This window comes from Daphnia pulex, chromosome 5, assembly GCF_021134715.1.
Source record: "Daphnia pulex isolate KAP4 chromosome 5, ASM2113471v1".
In the NCBI taxonomy this organism is placed as follows: domain Eukaryota; kingdom Metazoa; phylum Arthropoda; class Branchiopoda; order Diplostraca; family Daphniidae; genus Daphnia; species Daphnia pulex.
The window spans coordinates 8,878,928-8,898,386 of NC_060021.1; the positions used below are offsets into that span (position 1 = coordinate 8,878,928).

Genomic DNA, 19,459 nt, shown 5'->3' on the forward strand with positions numbered 1-19,459 from the left:
TCATTAACTGATCTCATTTCTGACACTTGTTGTCAGAAATGAGTAAAAGAAAGAAAACTTGTAGCAATTTCAATATCAGGTATGTCAGATGTGCTCCAGATATGCAAAGAAAAGACAAATTATCATTTTAATAAAAACAATTTCCGAATCTCCCGCCAATTACCGAAATTCGTGATTCGCAATTCTGGTCAGAAGCGGCTTCATTTAGCTTAGCCCTTATCTTTCGTCCCATTTTCCCCCTTAATCCAAACTCGAAACATCAATTTTTTCCTCATCACCTGTTTATTGGTGTTGTTTATCGAAAGGGAAATGTCGACTGATATTAGTAGAAGGATTTTACAAGTGCATGCTTTTGGTCGCAATAATTTAAAGTTGGGAACTCTTTATGACGCCCGCACTGATGAAGTCGTGCCAACAGGTATTATGAAATGTTGAAATGAGCTAGGATATCGTCACCAGACTGTGGTTGACTAGCCCTTAATTTTATTCTTAACTTGTACACAACATCTTTCAGAGTTCTCCCTGTGGAAGCAAAATGATTTGAAGACAACTGATGTCACCCACAACACTCAGACTCATTGTACAGTTATTGCTTCGGACAAACTGAGCGAGAAACTGAAAAGGCTTGAGGTGGAAGGTTCACTTCAAATCAGCATTCTTTCAGGCTTGACCGACCTCAAAGGACCAGCCCATTTCCTTAAAAAAAAACAAAAAACTCTGCCTGAATCGATCGTTCACGTTCGATGCCACCACTACACTGTAGTCAAATCGCTCACCACAGAGCAATTGTCCAAAGGCAAAGCTCGTTATGTGGATATCAGCACAAGGACAGGGTACAGCGATTCAGCCACCCACGTCATCACGAAAATTCAGTATGGATCCGAGTCCACCTTCACCTTCCGGAAACTCATCTACCCAGCACAAGTTAAACAAATAGTCGATGACCATTTGGCTGAATGTGCCAGTAATGTAGTCAATGCACTGCTAGGGAAAGCGCTTTTGGAAGATCCAAACATCAACAGTTCGGAGATTATCGAGTGCCATTTCGAAGGCGATTTCATGCTTCCAGAGAATTTTGCTACCCCAACTACCTACAGAGAAACTCTTGTGTTTGCTAGCCAATTTCGTGAAATCTTATCCCTATCGATGGCCAAATCCGTTGAAAACGAACCACTTGGTATCCCTTGTCTCGTTTCCCTCTTCCCGTTGGTGAACCTGTCAGGAGTCGAAAGTGTGCCGAGACTGCGACAAGAAATCAGCAACACCGTGGCGTCCAGATGCGTTCGACTGATGGAAGACTATGATGATATGGAAGATGAAATCGAAACCTTGCTCCAAAATCCACTCGCGGCAGAACTGAGTCCTCTATTCGAGAAACTGCGAGTCTTCCAACAACTTTTCGATGCGTTTCGCGCCGACTTGAAGGCGAAATTGAGAGATATGCTCATCGATATCCGCAGCGGCTTTGATGACGTCGCCTCTTTGGGTCAGCTGTTGAATCGTTTCTATAACCAGCAATTCCCATTCAATCCCCGTCGCCTTGGCTTGTGGCTCAAAGAAAAACACGAAGAACTCTGCATGGTCAAAAGGTTTCGAGATCAACTTAGCGCCGAAAAACTGCATCGAGAGCGAATTCTTATCTTTCCCAGCGAAGCGTTGCTGCGTGAGCAAATGGCCACTTGCACTGTGCGAGAGACATTCCACTTTGTCTTCACTTCTTTGGCACGACCAGACACTCTTCTTGCACACCTGGAAAATCCAACTTTTGATGCGGATGAAATCGATGATGAAAGCGACTCGTCACGATGGTACAGAGACCACCAGGTAGTTGAGCAAATGGAGCACGAAGCCTTGAATTTCACGGCTTTCATCAAATCCAAAATGGAGGACAAAAGCGTGGCTTTCGCATTGACAGCCTCTGATGTGAACGACGAGACGTGCACCACTGGGTCGTCCATTTTCGCTTACCGGAGAGGAATCTTGATCCAGAAAAATGCCGTTCGAATTCTCAGCTCCAGGATGAAGATGCAGGTGTTCGCCAACAGGATTGCCAAAGTGTTGAAGGCGGCTGTCACGGAAGCCTTCATCCAGGAGATGATTGAAAAAACGTGCAATGAAATCAAGCACAAAAGATGGTTGCACGACGCCAAATTCATGCACAACTACATGGATTGTCACCTAGCCGAATGGCTGAAGTCTGCAGAAGGCGACCAGGAGATCATCCCGAAAATTGTGCATCTGATTGGTTGTCCGAAAGAGTTTTACAACAAAGTGCTCGAGAAACTAATCGCTCAGACAGTGACAAACGTTGATGAGGCGTGGAATGCTTTCGTCAACACTTTGAAACGGGCGATTCAAAAAGCGGCCTTAGCTACTGATCCTTCAGCAGACGTCCGCGTCACAAGAGCTCAGAGATTTGTGTACCAGTTGCGAATCAAGTTTTCCCAATGTGGTCTCTCCAACTCAGCTATACTAGATTCAGCATTCCAAATCGATTGCAGTGGGGAATACGACGACTTGAATAGCAAAGGAGATGTGTCATTCAAAGAAATCTGGTCTTGTGAATTGATCAAAGTCTTGGACAAACAACGTCGTCCAATCAACTTGGATCTCGAGAGTTCGTTAGAAAACAACGAACGGGAATGCTGCACCACTCGTGTTGTCGATTACACAAAGTTCAGCCGAAAAGTCATTGAATACATGAAATCCTCGCCATTTTCGAAATTCGGCGAGTCGGCTCGTCCACGTTGTGATGCATGCTGTCCCATTTGCAAGGCGCTGTGCAGTGTGCATCGAGGCGACCAATCATGACACCAGGATCATTCCGCACAACGCCATTCATCAACCAGCCGGAATCGTCGGAGTCGCGTACCGTGAGGATCCCGACGGGTGCAGCAATTATCCCGACCAGCTACCTGATTCGTTGATACCCATGACTTGCAGTCAGCGCTACGCACTCAATCGATCATTTTACTTGAACAGCGACGAGTTATACTACTTCAGAGACTTTGCTAGGGTTTTTCCTGGATGGAAGGAACCTTTGATCAAAAAAGATTTGCCTCTCCGAGAATATATTTTCGCCGCGTACAACAAAGAAATAGCCCAAGTATACCACAAGTTGCCGTGTTGCGAAATTCCTCGGAATTATTTTCGAGATTTTTGGGACGTCGAAGAGCAACTACATATGGACACGCAGATGGTGTCAACAGAAACGGTTGATCTATTTGAAATGTTTTGTTAATTTTCCAGGTGAAGAAATGTGGTCGCACTGAAAAGTTCAAATTTAAAACCAGAAACAAGTAAGGACTATGAAAACAAACCTAATATTTTATTATCATTACATGTATCGAAATCCATTCAGAATTTTTTATTTGGAGTTGTGTTAAATGAAATGGAATCGTTACTTTTATTTTGACGTCTTTTAAAGTATTTGGGGTGATGTACCACTGTGATATTTGAAATATATCAGCATTAACTATTGTATATTATCTCTAATTCTAAATATTGATTTTCTAGATCTTTCATGTACGTCCAGATTGTTTACGGCTGCAACCCGTGAGCTCTTATGTTTTTTTCTTTCCTTCTAAAAAAAATTTTCCTCTTTTTAATTGTAAATAATTAAAGAGGCAATTCTGCTTACTTTGTAGAGACTTGGAATCGCCTGCGAAAAGAAGTTTATCCAAATTGACGAACGGCATTTCCACGGCGACAGAAACGACAAACGCCAAAAGGAACGAGATCACCAAAATGCCGGCAAAATTCATAGCTCCAGAAATTTCAGTAAAGTAGTAAGGCTTGCGCAGGTGAGATATGTAAGCAAACGTGTAAATGAGGTGAGTCAAGTAAACCGAATAGCTCAACCGGCTTAACGGAATGAACAATTTCCACGACAGGAATCGGTGGACGAAACCTGTTCAGACACAGTTAGAGCGTGGTTGGTAAAATATTTTAGCAGCACCACAAAGAATAAATCCAACCTCCATATCCGTGAGTGCAGGCAAAAATGATCCAACCGATGGTAATCGCCCAAGCCGAGTGATGCAAAACTCCGTAGGAAACCCGAATAAAAGGGTCGATGACTGGAACTGTGGCCTCATCCAGATAAGGAAACATTCCGTAAGTTACAATTAATCCCAATAGTGTAGCTATTATCCAACCTGCAGCTACCAAAAACTGTCAATGGAGGGTATCGTTACACAGCCGTTGTAATTCTTAAAATAATTTCGAGTTAAATACTTTATTGATGTGGATTGTTTTATCCTTCGTCTTGTAGAGTACCAACCCTAATAGAATTCCTATCAGATATGGAGGCATCCGTGCAAATGTTTCCGAGTAATGTTTATCCGCGTAGACATCAATTTTTTTAACGTCAGATCTAATCAATTAAACAAATTGTTAAATGCTTATTTCATTCATAAAATATTTGCAGCAAATTTACGGTCTCAACCAAAAGATTGTTGCCGGTAGATCGTGAACAACAAAAACAATCGCGGAGATTCCCAACATAACTAAAAGGCTGAACGCTGCCCAAATGATTCCGGCCCTCTTCCAGCGCCAAATTGGATAAATGAAGAGCGGACTGATCAAGAACATTTGCATGTCGCAGGCAAGATACCAAGTCTCTTGGGAAGGCATTTCAGGATTTGTCCACCAGTTTCTTACTGGTTTCACATAGTTGTTGATGTACATCAAGTTGGCCCACCAGGATTTTCTTAAAGCTTTGCTCTTCTGTACCACAAAATTCCAGTCAGGACCAGTTCCCACGTACGGATATAGTGTCGAAATGAACGCCACTAAAGCTGCATACACCGGGGTAAGTCTTAATTCATCATTTTTCAATTAGTATGATAGCACAATATGTGAATTAGCGTGGCACTCGTTCGATACCTGATGTAGCGGTGGAGATAAAATCGCTTCAGATTGAAAACTCCGTTATTCTGATCTAATTGCCGTAATTGTGTAAATGCAACTAGGAGGCCACTCAGTAAAAAGAAAGTATCAACTGCAAACAATCCATTTGTTATGAACTGATAACTCAGCTGTAATGTTTTCTGTGTAACAAATTTCCAGTCAGTTAAACAGGATATTTAGAAATGCTTTTTTTCCGTCGCTGACATAACTTTTAAACGGTTAACTGAAATTACCTCAACAGGCATTTGTCGGTTGTATATTAATCTTGGTAACGTAAACGCACCGCCAACATGGATTAGAACAATCCAGCAAGTTGACAAAACTCGTATCCCGTTTACACACGACAAGTTATCTTTTGCACCTTCAGTCGAAAATAAAGTTTTGCAGTTCTTCCTAGCGGAAAAACAGTAAAGCAACTGAATAGCGAACGATTGTCGAGAATCGTTTCCTTTCCAGTTATCATGAATTGTCGCCGTTGCGACTGTAATGCCCAAAAGACAGAATGCGAACCTGAAATATTAAATTATGCACGAAATCGGTGGAACATGTAATTAGCCCTCATTCGTTTCAAAATGAAAGAAGTTTTCTATTGAACTTACGTAACGGTGAAAGTTAGGTTGTCAAACGTCATCCTTCTGACAACAGTTTTCTCTTGAGTGTAACAGTAATTCTCGTTGGCGATGGCGACTATAGAATAATTTGTTCCTTTGATTGTGCGATGCCCGACATGTTGGGAAACTGCAGATGTTAAATCGCCTGTATTGCAGGTCGAAGGTAGGCAGAAACCAACACTGGGCCTTTGAAAAAAGTAGAAATTTTCGATTGGTTTGACTCGTCCATTGTGCTCATCTTCCCTTGGCGTGTTAGATATGTAGCTTTGATTGCCGTTTATTTGATCAATTAATTTCAGTCCAAAGAAGACGGTGCAATACTGTCCTTGGAAAGGAATTCCATCGGATTGAACCGATAGACATTCATCAAACAATCCTGGTTCGTGGTGAAGGATGTGGCTTCCTTCCATGTAAATCAAATCTTCCACCAGTCTCCCGGAGGACTCGTACACTGTAACAATTTGATTTATCAATAGGAAAATGTGACTTTAAGAAAATATTGGCATTACGGTGGTAAGCTATCACAACTTACTTTTGACTGCCCATGGAAGTCGACTACGTAGCGCCGTTAGGTATTCTTCTGTATGTTGCAGACATGTTTTACTTGCATTTGAAGCAGCAGATGCGGTTGGAACACTCGAGTAAATAAACCGCTCGTCGGATTCCGATTTAAAATTTGTCGTGAAACTGAGGCCATCGATTACCGACGATAGAAATAAACTAATTAAAAGTAAGCAATGGCTTACTTGGCCTTCCAGTAACGACGGAAACAGTCGACTAGTCGACATGACGGAGAAAAAGATCACATTAAATGTAAGAGGAGATGTTCACCTACCTACACGATTAATATAGGTCATCTCATCTGGTTCATGGAAAGTTTTTAAAAATAAAGTAGAAAATTGGGTGGTAAACTGGTAACAGGTTGAATAGCCGATTTTGCCACAACCGGTTTGTTGGTTATTTCTCAGCAGTTCAGTTTTAATATCCAACAGAAAAATTTAGAATGCAAGAAGAGAAAGAGACCTAAGACATTATAACTTCCTTTGATCTGTTTATTATGGCAATAAATACTCAACAATAGATTCACTTCTTTTGTGGAATCTGAGGTTTGTTTTATAGGGTACTGCAAATTCATAAGAAAAATTGCGAGTTTAGCTGTTAGTGTAGACCAGAGTATCCTGTCTCTTGGTTTGTGACGGGGTTTGTGATTCGTCTTTCTGCATAAAACGTCTACATAAAAAGACAGTCTACCGGAACCGGAGCACCAATAAAGATAAAAAGGTGTGGTGAAGTGACGTGATTTGTTAATCATAGTCATTCTATAGACTTGCCAAGTCGATCTCGGAACTGGTATGGCTTTTTCTTTATTCAAGATTCTACACACAATTTTTGTTAATAACTTTAAAAATTAGTCGTTAAGCTAAACATTTTGTATTCACAGTTCACAGTCGGACTTTTGCCGCTTTGGCCATGGGTATGGGGAGAATCTCGAATACGATCAATACGTAAAACGTGTCATGCATTGGTCTAGACTGTAGAGGTTGGGTGAGAACGGCACGTGTTGCAGCATTATCAAGCAGGTATAATAGCCGCAAGGCTCAGCCATTTGGTATTCATTTTGATATTGGTTTTTGTAGACCCATCCCCAGCAACGTCAACCTAAAGAAGGAAAGGCCAGTTTGCATTTCCTTCATGCTCGAAGGTCACGGAGATCATTATGTAAAACGTATCATGCGACGGCGGAGAGGTTGGGTGAGAAAGGGATGTGTTTCATCATTATCAAACAGGTACAATACCCGCAAGGCTTAAGAGGTGAGGGTGATCAAAAAATCGTATAAAAGGAGAGAGAAAAAGCGACAGCAAATCAGTCGAGGGAGCATCTCAGACACGGCAACAACTGCTGTGCCCTATCTGTCACCATCTGCCTTCTTCACGGTATTGCTAGTTCGCATCCATGGGTAAATATTCTGTTTTTTTACATTGAGACTTGTATCAATCCTACTTTTTTCTTTATGTATGCCTGTTATTATGTAATATTTATGTTTAAATTTATTATTGTTTAGTAAACTATGGCGTAGTGTTGCTGTTGTGTGTTGAATCACTGATGGCTGGGTCGACCACTGGTGTATCGATGTTTTCTTGGCATGGCGGATACCAAACCACATTGCCGCCGCCTTACTACCCAAAAGCAACTTACGCAACGACCAGTTACTGCACCGAGGTCTACAAGTTCTACACTACTAGGGCACCACTACATGACGCTCTGAAGTATTACTCTGCCCCGAGTTACTACACCACGAAGGCGACGGAGTATGACTACGCATGCTGCCCCATCCTACTACACCGAGGCTCCTAAGTATTACTCTGTTCTCAGCTACTTATTGCACCGATTTTCCTAAATACTACTCTGTTCCCAGCTGCTACACTGGGGCTCTCGCTGATTACTACACCGAAGCGGCGAAGTACTACTCTGCCCCGATCTACACAACCACAACTGAGGCGGCCAAGTATTACGCTGTCCCGACCTACTACACAGAAGCTGCTCTTTCGTACTACGTTGAACAGAAATACGACACTGATGCTCCAGTTAACTACACCACGACCTAAGCTACACCGCAGGCCCCAAGTACTACACCGAAGAAGCCGCCTATTACACAACAACGTATGCTGCCTAGTTACACCGAGTCTCCCGAGTACTACATCACTTAAGGCACCGGAAGTCTACACGTCTATGTATGCTGCTCCTGCCTACTACACCGAGGCCCCGCATTACTACAACACTGAAGCACTCAAGTACTACACTACAACCTACGCTGCCCCGAGCTACTAAGCCTACGTCCCGAAGTATTACTGTGCGTAGAAGGAGTCTTCTTAAAAAAAAGAAGTCGTGCTCGAACTGCAGTCTGTCACCAACTGCATTCCTCATCGTGTAACGGATTCGCAATTATGGGTAAATATTCTTATTTTTACATTGAGTTTGAGTTTTTATCTATTTGTTGATATGCCTGTTGATATTGAATATTTATGTTTGAATTTGTTTACTGTCTAGTTAATAAGGCGTCGTATGCTGTTGGGTGTTGTATCGTTGATGGATGGGTCGACCGCTGGTGTAACGATGTCTCCTTGATAAGGCGGAAACCAAACCGCAACGCCGTCGCCTTCCTACACAACTTACGCAACGACCAGCGCCTGCACCGAGGTCTTCAAGTACTACACCAATAAAGCACCGGAGTTTTATACCACAACTTACGCTGACCCGAGCCACTACACTGATGCCCTGAAGTATTACTCTGCCCTGAGTTACTACACAATCTAGGCGATGGAGTGCTACATGACTACGTATGCTGCCTATCCTACTACACTGAGGCTCCCAAGTATTACTCTGTTCTCAGCTACTTATTGCACCTATTTTCCTAAGTACTACTCTGTTCCCAGGTGCAACACCGAGGCTCCCGCTGATTACTCCACCAAAACGGTCGAATACTACACCGAAGCGGTGAAGTACTACTCTGCCCCGAGTTACTACAACACCAAGGCGACGGAGCAGGACTACGCATGCTGCCCCATCCTACTACACCAAGGCTCCCGCTGATTACTCCACCAAAACGGTCGAGTACTACACCGAAGCGGCAAAGTACTTCTCTGCCCCGATCTACACAACCACAACTGAGGCGGCCAAGTATTACGCAGTCCCGACTTGCTACACAAAAGCTGCCCTTTCGTGCTACGTTGAACAGAAATACTACACTGATGCTCCAGTCTACTACACCACGACCTACGCCACACCTAGCTACAACACCGCAGCCCCCAAGTACTACACCGAAGGCGCCGCCTATTACACGACTACGTACGCTGCCTAGTTTACAACATCGAGGAATTTAAGTATTACCCTGCTCCTAACTACTACCAAACTGAGGTTCATGTGTATTACATCAGCAATTCTCCCGACTATGTCACCTACTTACGCTGCTCCGACCTATACCCCGAAGTATGTCTCTTGTGTTGAAAGATTGCTGAAATACAAGATTGATTGATTGATAAATCACAAGTGCATGTCTCTATTTTCTCCTAAAGTACCAATTCCTGCTGATAATTGCATGATGTGAAAATATTTCTGAGTGCCATGTAAACTTACAAATAATTGATCTTGCAAAATACAACAATGAAAATTCAAACTGTTCTACATTTCAATAATATTCAAACTTTCCTTTTTATAAATTACTTTCTATCATTAAAATCCAAAGTCCAACAAACAATATTTCTTAAAATGCAAAGTTCACCATCCATTATTTCTGCTAAGTCCAGACTTTTGTTTTTGAAAAAAAATTTAAAAAAATTCCCCCTACACGAAGTTTTAAAAAATTTTTATAGCGAAAAAATTTGATACGAATATTTTATTGCATAAAGAATTTATTTTTATAAAATTTATATTCATCATATACATTTTTCCTGTGGCCCCCAGGGGGGGGGGCCTGTCGCTTTCTCTACCGCGATAATAACATGATGCAAGTTATATGCAAGTTATTATTTGTTTGGTGCAGAAAGCTTGTTTTATCTAGCAGTTCTCGACTGTTTCAAACCTGACATTGATCAGGTTGCCTCAGTCGTATACTGCATGATTGAATGAAAACTCAAAAGACAACACATCAAACTTTTAACGCAGCAACACAAAATATCACTGGCAGAGCAATTTCATATGGCATGGATGAAAACGACAACACAAAATTTTTGAAGTCAGGAACCCAGATGGAACAGCTCAGCTACAACAGCACAGCAACTTCTGGATTACACTGCAACCGCATACTGCATACAAAGGCTCAATCTGTCTTTGTCACACCTTTCACCATTTGGCTGCAACAAGGTAACCACCAGTGTTGAAGAAGTTTTGTTATACCTGTTTAAGAAAAGAAAATTATTGTCGAGAAACAGAAATTTGTACACATGCATAATCATTATAACAAAAGAATACAAAGAGTAACAGAAAACTACGCAGACCAACAGATTAACTTTGATATCTGATTCAAATTTTCTATAGCAGCGGAGCAAATTGGTCTACTCTCTGGTCATGTTAACTAAATCTGTGGTGCTTTAGCAAGACATTTGATCAAAATAATTACTTTTTTCTGTTGCATGTGATGAGACGTACGCCTAAGAACAGGCAGCGAGACAGACGAGGCACGCCATTTCGGAAATGTACAGGCACTCCCCAAGTCTGAGTTGAATGAATTGGTTTCTACATGCTAAATCACCTGTAAATTTTCACATCAACATTTTACATTCAATAATAATAGGAAATTTAACAATAAATACCTTTTAATTTTCATCGTGAGGGAGACGTGACAACCAACAACCCACTTCTGCTGCGTCTAGGAACAAAATGGCCGCTAAGCATCCTTGAAGACACTAGCGCTACCTGGTGGACATCATTCAGCCACCTATTGACAGCCATTAGATTCCTGTTCCAAATGACTGAACGCAGCGGCTGGATTGAATTCGACATGCCTTTCGGCTTTCACTAGCTGGCACGAAATGAATCAAATGAGCATGAACACCAGATTACTCCAGCAGCAGTTAGCTTTTCAAACTTTTTAACTCTTTCAACATAAAAATCTATAATATTAACAGAAAGTGTTGGGGGGTCAAGACAAAAAATTAAACTTACAATATTCTGAAGAAAATAATCATTTTCCTTCCTGTGGCTGAAAGACAACAGCACCAGTTATCTGTACGTACAGTGAGTTGAGTTCCAACTAACTTTAGCATCAAACAGTTAGTCATGTTGAATCTAAAAAGGAAATGTCAATAAATATTCCAACATTCATCCAATAAACTAAAGTTAATGGCTACCTACTGCTCGTGTTTAACATTCAGAAAAATACAACACATGTTGGTATGTGCCCTGCATTTGTTCATATTCTTCTATTAAGCTGCTGCAATCACAATTATCGATCATCACCATCATTATCACTCTAAATCACAGTTATAGAGATTAAGGCAGCATCCCCATGTTGTCCAGTCCGATTGGAATTTTGAGTAAATGTGACATAATAAGCAAATTTAAGTTAAACTATGCAATCCCTCAAACAAATCTACAGTTAGTAGGCTAAGCTTTTCCACCTTTTAAAAATTTACTTCACTCCGATGGAAATTAGATATGGTGATCATATAAACCGCATTTCCATAGCAGACTTAACTAATAATTTTACAACAGAGATAATCTACTCTCTCTCTCGTTATCAACTAAATCTTTAACATTACAATTTGAAACTTGATTAATCCAAGCAGAAATTACCATTTCTATGACGGAAAATGTCAAAAATACATAGCCGTAATGAATAAGAGTCTATACCATTCCTAGGTATAGATGAGCAGAGCAACCACCGAAAACAAATAACAGATAAATTTCGTCTAACGAAGACACTCGCGCCATCTATTGGACATTATTTTAACCACCAACTGACAATGGCAGCTAATAGAGATTCCTTCGCCGGGAAGTTTAGTTTCGCTTTCAGAATTGACACTGACACGCCTAGACTCTCCATCTTTAATTTTTTTCCCCGTGTCACATGAAAGGTTTTCTTCTCTCACATTTTAGAAAAACCTGTTCAAAAACCTTCGGGTAATTAAAAAACAAAAAAATTTTGTTATACCGTACAATAGCTACCTAACTAACTCACTCACCAACACGGCAACAACTAGCTTTAACTCGTAACTCTGAAATAAAAATAAAAAACCGTTTAACTTCATAGCTTAGGAGGTATAACCGTTACAACGGTAAAATACAGGCAACGATACTGCAGGCAACGACGATTCAATTTTCAAAATTGATTAATGGGTTCTGAGAAGGACCGTTTTGGGAGGAAAATGAGTTTGGGAATTGAGACAACCATCAACATTAAAAATTGTCACACAAGTCTCGTTGTATAATATAAAAATATAACAAATTACGAGTTCTTAATTTTTGAAGCCTTGGAATTATTAGGGAACAATATTTTATCTAAATTGAGGAACGGCATTTCCACCACGACGGAGACGACAAAGGCCAACACGAACGCAATGACCAGAATTCCGAGATAAGTCGTAGCATAAACATATTCAGTAAAGTAAAAAGGTTTTCGGAGATGAGATGCATATGCTTTAATAAAATTGAAATGGATTAAATAAACAGCGTAGCTCAGGCGGCTGAACGGAATGAAGAGTTTACACGACAAAAAATTGTTGATGAAACCTGTTGAATATGAAGTAACCCAAATTGTTTATACAAAAATACTGGAGTGCGTAACAATTGAAAGAAGCGACTAACCTCCGTATCCATGAGTGCAGGCGAATATAATCCAACCGATGGTAATAGCCCAGGCCGAGTGGTGAAGGGTTCCGTATGAAACCCGGATGAAGGGATTTACCACTGGAACTACTGTCTCGTCTACGAAAGGAGCCATTCCAAAGTTAACTGTCAACCCGATCAACGTAGCTGTCACCCAACCTGCAGCCGCCTGACACTAGAAATAAATTGCACTTTTATATCGTCGTAGAATAGCCCATACAAAATACAAATGTTTACTTTATGAATAGTTATTTTTTTATTTTTTTTCATGTGAAGTAGCCACCCCAGTAGTATTCCTATCAAGTATGGAGGAATGCGGGAAAACGTTGCCATGTAATGATTTAAAACGTAGTCGTCGATTCTTGAGATTTCGGATCTAAAAAGTGTATCCAAGAAAAGGATTTTAGAAATTAGTAGTTTGAAATTCAAATCTAATTCTTCGGTGATTGGTAAGAAATAAACTTACGGTCTACCCAAAGGTGTAAGTGTGGCAGGTAAATTGTGAACAATAAAGGCTTTCGCGGAAATTGCCAAGAAAACAATCAAACTAGCTACAGTCCAAATAGTTCCGGTCTTTTTCCAGCGCCAAATTGGGTAAATGAAGAGCGGACTTAGCCAGAACATTTGCATATCGCAGGCAAGGTACCAACACTCAACGGGTCCCATCAAGGGACTGCTCATACTCAGCTCAGTTGTAGCCACATAATTATTGATGTAAAGCATATTGGTCCACCATCTTTCACGGACCCCTTTGCTCATTCGTCGCACAAAATGCCAGTCAGGTCCGGTTCCAATATACGGCCCGAGTGTGGCTATGAACGCTAATACAGCCGCGTATACTGGGGTAAGCCTTCGTAATAGCATTAAAACATTTTTTGAATCAATAAAAAATAATCTAAGCAAAAGCGGTGGCCTCATTCGATACCTAATGTAGCGATGAAAATAAAATCGCTTGAGGTTGAAGAATCCATTGTTATTATCCAATTGTCGCAATTGTGTAAAGGCAACCAGGAGACCACTTATTAAAAAGAAAGTATCCACCATAAACAATCCATTTGCCAGACCTTGAACTTCCCATCGCAAAGAATTCTGTGATCAAAGAAAGCATAAGTCATTTCATTTTAATAAATAACTCATAATTATTTCATCTTTAATTCTTTATACGAATTAAACTAATAGTAATAAATTATGGATACGTAATCGAGCTTAAATACCTTAACTGCAGTCGATTTATTGTAGACCATTCTTTCGATACTGAACTCCGAACCAACGTGCATCAAGACAATCCAGCAAATGGTTAACACTCTTATTCCGTGTAGACATGGCAAACTATCCTTACTATCCTGTTCAGTGGAAAGCACGGATCGGCAATTCTTCTTGGCAGAGAAACAGTGAAGCAACTGAACGGCAAAAGATTGAAGGGAATTATTTTCTGTCCAGATATGATGAATTGTCGCTGTGGCGACAGTGATGCCAAAAAGGCAAAATATCAACCTGGAACGAATACAGGTAAACACAAGAATTAAGTAAAGGAAACGGATTGAGGGAAATTTAAAATAAACTTACAGAACGGCAAGAGTAAGAATATCAAATGTCGTTCTGCTGGCGTGAATTTTCTCTTCAGTGTAGCAGTAATTATCGCTCAAGATGGTCACGATGGAGTAGTTGTTTTGATTGATGACACGAAATCCAACAAGTTGGGCAACCACAGAACGTAAATCACCCGCAGTACAGGTCGACGGCAAGCAGAAACTAACGGAAGGCTTTTGGAAATTTGAAATGTGTTCATTTGGTTCCTCTTCATTTAAGCTATTTGTGTCATTTCGATGTCCAAGAGCACTTTCTTCCTGATCGATTAATTTCAGTCCAAAGAAGACGGTGCAATATTGTCCTTGGAAAGGAATTCCATCGGATTGAACCGATAGACATTCATCAAATAATCCTGATCCGTGGTGAACGTTGTCGCTTCCTTCAGCGTAAATCAAGTTTTTCACCAGTTTTCCAGAGGACTCGTACACTGCATAGAAACAATTGTTATTGGAAATTATGTAATGAAATGTTGTAAGACAAAACACTCGACTTACTTTTGACTGCCCACGGAAGTCGACTACGCAGCGATGTTAGAAATTTCTGTGAGTGTTGAAAGCATTTCTCATTGATGGTTGACATCACTAATGCTGCTGTAGGAACACTTGATTCAATCCACCATTCGCCAAGGTCTTGATTATCATCCTGGTTACTTGCCGGTGTTGTAGTGAGGCCATTGGTAATTGGAACGATAAAACTATTTGAAAATATAACTACACACGAAATAAACAATAGTCTAGTCGACCACATGACGTACAAATGAAATGAGGATTCTCCTTTTTGAAACATGTAGGCCACTTGCTTCAGAGAAAACAGATAACGGAGAAAACCGGTTTTCGACTTTGGCCTTTAAGCTCCGCCTCCATCACGTTGACTAATTACGCATTCACGCAAACGTGTTTTCGTATGGTAATCCAGTTTGGAATTCGTTTGGAATGAATGATTGCTAGCCGGCTTGCCACAGTATATCTTGAATGTCCAGTTTCAAACAAACAATTTTCTTATGAAGAAGAATAAGGAAACCGTTCAGTGCTAGCTCTCCATTTACGAGAATAAGAAACTGTTACTGACAATGCCATAGAGAAAATTGCACTGAAAATAATGTTTTCGTACGAATTAACTACGTTTAAAGACTTCAAAATACCATTTACTTGGAACGCAGAAATGTACATACATACGCGTTTCTATGCCAGATAAAATTCGGCCTTTACATAAGGGTCTCTTTCGTCGCGGTTTTTAAAACCAGTTATTTTCTAATTATTTCTTAATATATTGGGGAGATTTCTCGTCGAATAATCTGCTACATTTTCTTTTCTAATGAGATAGCGTGTTAATTTTCCCATTAACTTTAAAAAGACAAAAAAATACATTTTTTATGTTAACTTACTTTCTGGTGCTTTTGAATTATAAGGTAACAAAAGTTTTTCCAAGTTGAGGAAAGGCATTTCCACCATGATAGTAACGACGGATGCGAAAAGGAAGACCAAGCCCAACAGTCCGAAAGAAGTTGTCAACGTAGGTAACTGAGAAACGTATAAAGGTTTACGCGATTGAGCTCCATATGAGATGGCGAGATTGGCGTGAATTAGATAAACTGCGTAGCTCATTCGGCTAAACGGAAGGAAGAGTTTCCATGACAGAAATCTATTGATAAAGCCTAATATCAAGAGTAATATTATAATATTGATTTTCAGTAGTTACATATTTTTAAATTGGCACCTCCATATCCGTGGGTGCAGGCGAATATGATCCAACCGATGGTAATTGCCCAAGCGGAGTGATGCAAAACTCCGTATGAAACTACGATTAAGGGATTGATGACGGGAACTGTGGACTCATCCAGATAAGGAAACATTCCGTAAGTTACAATTAATCCCAATAATGTAGCTGTTATCCAACCTGCAGCTACTAGATACTGTAAATAGATGGTGCCATTACACAGTGTTACAGTTTTTATGTGAATTGTTCAAGAGTAATACTTTATTGATGTAGATCTTCCGTCCCTTGGTCGTGTGGAGTAACCATCCCAAAAGAATTCCTATCAAATATGGAGGAATACGGGCAGTTGTATCAGTGTAATGTTTGTCATAGTATGTGTCCATTTTTTGTCTGAAAGACCTAGACGCCAAAATTGCAAACAGCATGCATCAAAGTATAAACAAACATAAATTTGTACACTTATGATCACAACTAGTCAACTACTTACGGTCTAAATACTAAAAGTGTGGGTATTAGGTCGTAAGCAATGAAAACTGAGGCGGATGTTCCCAGAAAAACGAACAAGCAGATTGCGGTCCAAATCAGTCCGGCTCCCTTCCAACGCCAAATTGGGTAAATGAAGAGAGGACTGATCAAGAACATTTGCATGTCGCAGGCAAGATACCAAGACTCTCCAAATGCGTAATCTGGGCTGCTAATGCTGTATGGATGCATGAAATTGTTAACGTATAACAAATGCATCCACCAGTTTTCTCTGGTGCATTTGCTAATTCGCTGGATCAAGTTCCAGTTGGGACCGGTTGCAACATGCGATCCTATTTTCGCTAAGAAGGCCAGTATTGTCGCATATACAGGAGTGAGTCTTTGGTAAAAAATAAAAATTGAAAAATCTAAAAAAATGTTTTTTCCTTAGCCTGAAGTGTTGAAATGAATACCTTATGTACCGACGAACATAAAATTTCTTGAGATTGAAAGATCCTTTATTTTGATCCAGTTCCCGCAATTGAGTAAACGCAACCAAAAGGCCGCTCATTAAAAAGAAAGTGTCGACCGCAAAAAAACCATTTGAGAGGAACTGAAGTTCCCATTGTAACGCATTCTGAATGAGAAAAAATATCTATTAAGATGTTTGATTTTTTTCCAACAATTCCATTCTTATTAATTTATAAATTCAGTCCACGACATTTCTTCTGGTTGAAATCATAAAATCAATCAGTTGAAGTAAAAAGACAGCTGTACCTTGATAAACGTTTTCTTGTTGTATATCGTCCTTAGTATAACGAATGATCCGCCGATATGGAATAGGACAATCCAGCAAGTTGACAAAACTCGTATCCCATGTACACACGATAAACTATCCTTTGCAACTTCAGTCGACAACAAAGTCTTGCAATTCTTCTTGGCGGAGAAACAGTGAAGCAACCGAACGGCGAATGAATTTCGAGAAACGACATTGTCCGTAATTGAATCATGTAATGTTGCAGTGGTGATGGTTAAAGCCAACAAACAAAATACCGACCTGGAAATGAGGTTAAAAAAAGTAACAGGTTTATGTAGAATAAATAACGAACTCTTTCTAAATTGGGTAAAATGGTAAAACTTACAGAATGGTTACGGTGATGTTATCAAATCTGCTGTTGGCCTGGACTTTCTCTTCCGTGTAACAGTCGTTTTCGTTGGCTATGGCGATCACGGAGAAATTTCTGCCTTTGATGACCCGAGATCCAAGAAGTTGGGCCACTGCGGAATTTAAATCATCCGCACTGCAGGTCGAGGGGAGACAGAAACTAACACTGGGCATTTGATTATTGTGAACTGTTTCCTTTTCTTTTTCCGCATTGAAGTTGTGTTCTTGGTTGCTTTTATCTTCAACGGCCTGTAATCCAAAGAAGACGGTGCAATATTTTCCTTGGAAAGGAACTCCATCGGATTGGACAGTGAGACATTCATCAAACAATCCTGATTCGTGATGCTCGTTTTCGTCCCCTTCAATGTAAATTAGGTTTTCCACTAACCTCGCGGATGACTTGTACACTGTATCACAAAATAAAAATGTTTAATCAGTCAATTAATGAAATATTCAATAAAGCAATAAGAAGATTAGCATCAGTGTCCTAAATAACAGCTTACTTTTGACTGCCCATGGCAGTCGGTTATGAAGCGCCGCCAGGTATTCCCGTGAGTGTTGGATGCATTTTTCACTGATGTTCGAGTTGAACCAAGCAGTGGGAACACTCGATTGAATCGACCACTCTTCAAATTGATTTTGACTGAAGCTAAATGATGAGTTGCCACTAATAGTAAGTACACTAAATAAAACAAAATTAAGCAATAGAATAGACAGTTTTTTTTGTAAAGAAAGAAACACACTCATCATGACCGAACTATTATCTTGAATGACAAGAAATCCGTTAGTAATAAAAGCGCAGGCATCGAGTTTTTCGTAGCTTTCTCCTGCACAAAAAACCTGTTACAAAAAAAAAAAAAAAAAAATACATATACTTATAATTTTCAGAAAAATATAAGACGAATCACTGAACCGAACGGAATTGTTACATAACTATTGAGCTTGTTTTGAGCACGCATATTAAAAATTGTGTAACCTGCAGCGTCTACGAGACTATCGGTGCCCACGGATGTAGGCTCCAGATGAGACATCTACTAGCTCTCAGTGTTCCAATTGAAAATTCATAATATCCAGAAAAAAAACAATGTTATTTGATAACATGTGATTTCAAAGATCAGTCGAGAAACGTTGAAAATGAGGCCTAGTGCCGCAGTGCCGGATGACCGGGTTGCGATCTTTGTATTGCAAAACCACTGACAAAACCGCGCAAGGCATCTAGGTCATTGGCAACTAAGCTCCGAATTCCTTTCCTTTTTAACCGAATCAATTCCAGCGTTTGAGTTTTGGAAGACAAGCAAATTGGCGATTTCTCATCGGGTCATCACGAGCATGTGTCACGAGCACAACCACTACAGTTATACAGGTAGAGGACTGAATGCACAATTGGAGGTGAATGTTCTTCTCATCGACATTCTTTCGGGTTTTGGTTTCTTTAACAGAACAACGTGCTCACAGTGGTTTGGGCGTTCACGTGCGCTGCCTTTACCGCACCTACACCACGAAACATTTAGGGGTGACTGTGGTTCACGCAATTTCGTACCTTAACGTAGAGTAAACGCCAACACTATGCCGAAGAAATCGCCATTTTCCCGTTCAGTTGTAAGTTCCTAGAAGAATGTAGAGACATGGCCAGCCTAGAACCAACCTTCACGATCAAGACCTATAATTGGAGACTTGCAT

The 19,459-nt window shown here is 40.3% G+C and overlaps 4 protein-coding genes and 1 long non-coding RNA gene across 9 annotated transcripts; 2 read left to right on the top strand and 3 right to left on the bottom strand.

Moving 5' to 3' along the window:
- Window positions 1-55: 55 nt before the first annotated feature.
- Window positions 56-3,734, top strand: LOC124194285 (verrucotoxin subunit beta-like). Its single transcript, XM_046588401.1, has 4 exons — window positions 56-418; window positions 515-3,299; window positions 3,517-3,555; window positions 3,648-3,734. Exons 1-2 carry the CDS (start codon window positions 310-312, stop codon window positions 2,809-2,811), a joined length of 2,406 nt encoding a protein of 801 aa, XP_046444357.1. The 5' UTR covers window positions 56-309; the 3' UTR covers window positions 2,812-3,299; window positions 3,517-3,555; window positions 3,648-3,734.
- On the bottom strand, window positions 3,055-6,342 carry LOC124194288 (nose resistant to fluoxetine protein 6-like). Of its 2 annotated transcripts, none has more exons than XM_046588405.1 (9): window positions 6,055-6,342; window positions 5,511-5,973; window positions 5,145-5,421; window positions 4,888-5,051; window positions 4,439-4,819; window positions 4,237-4,375; window positions 3,978-4,173; window positions 3,641-3,910; window positions 3,055-3,580 (listed from the first exon to the last, which is right to left on the bottom strand). In XM_046588405.1, exons 1-9 carry the CDS (start codon window positions 6,308-6,310, stop codon window positions 3,564-3,566), a joined length of 2,163 nt encoding a protein of 720 aa, XP_046444361.1. In that variant the 5' UTR covers window positions 6,311-6,342; the 3' UTR covers window positions 3,055-3,563. The 2 variants fall into 2 exon arrangements, with proteins under 2 accessions (XP_046444361.1, XP_046444360.1); XM_046588404.1 differs by having other exon boundaries at window positions 3,055-3,583; window positions 6,055-6,340.
- A 2,073-nt stretch (window positions 6,343-8,415) lies between these two features.
- LOC124194297 lies at window positions 8,416-9,016 on the top strand. Its single transcript, XR_006874708.1, has 3 exons — window positions 8,416-8,472; window positions 8,572-8,896; window positions 8,958-9,016. It is a non-coding gene; the product is annotated as an uncharacterized LOC124194297 (long non-coding RNA).
- Window positions 9,017-12,424: 3,408 nt separating this feature from the next.
- On the bottom strand, window positions 12,425-15,222 carry LOC124194287 (nose resistant to fluoxetine protein 6-like). Its single transcript, XM_046588403.1, has 8 exons — window positions 14,931-15,222; window positions 14,413-14,863; window positions 14,061-14,340; window positions 13,772-13,935; window positions 13,313-13,696; window positions 13,084-13,222; window positions 12,826-13,021; window positions 12,425-12,750 (listed from the first exon to the last, which is right to left on the bottom strand). Exons 1-8 carry the CDS (start codon window positions 15,220-15,222, stop codon window positions 12,467-12,469), a joined length of 2,190 nt encoding a protein of 729 aa, XP_046444359.1. The 3' UTR covers window positions 12,425-12,466.
- Window positions 15,223-15,291: 69 nt separating this feature from the next.
- On the bottom strand, window positions 15,292-19,439 carry LOC124194289 (nose resistant to fluoxetine protein 6-like). 4 transcript variants are annotated; one of them, XR_006874705.1, is made up of 11 exons: window positions 19,320-19,439; window positions 18,283-18,619; window positions 17,757-18,186; window positions 17,392-17,671; window positions 17,088-17,251; window positions 16,640-17,014; window positions 16,413-16,551; window positions 16,153-16,348; window positions 15,821-16,090; window positions 15,608-15,747; window positions 15,292-15,402 (listed from the first exon to the last, which is right to left on the bottom strand). XR_006874705.1 is itself a non-coding variant. In XM_046588409.1 (11 exons), coding segments are annotated over exons 3-11 (1,869 nt in total). In that variant the 5' UTR covers window positions 18,284-18,461; window positions 18,523-18,619; window positions 19,320-19,439; the 3' UTR covers window positions 15,559-15,733. The 4 variants fall into 4 exon arrangements, 3 of the variants coding, with proteins under 3 accessions (XP_046444365.1, XP_046444363.1, XP_046444362.1); XM_046588409.1 differs by lacking the exon at window positions 15,292-15,402 and having other exon boundaries at window positions 15,559-15,747; window positions 18,283-18,461; window positions 18,523-18,619; XM_046588407.1 differs by lacking the exon at window positions 15,292-15,402 and having other exon boundaries at window positions 15,559-15,747; window positions 16,153-16,260; window positions 16,333-16,348.
- Between the last annotated feature and the right edge of the window lie 20 nt (window positions 19,440-19,459).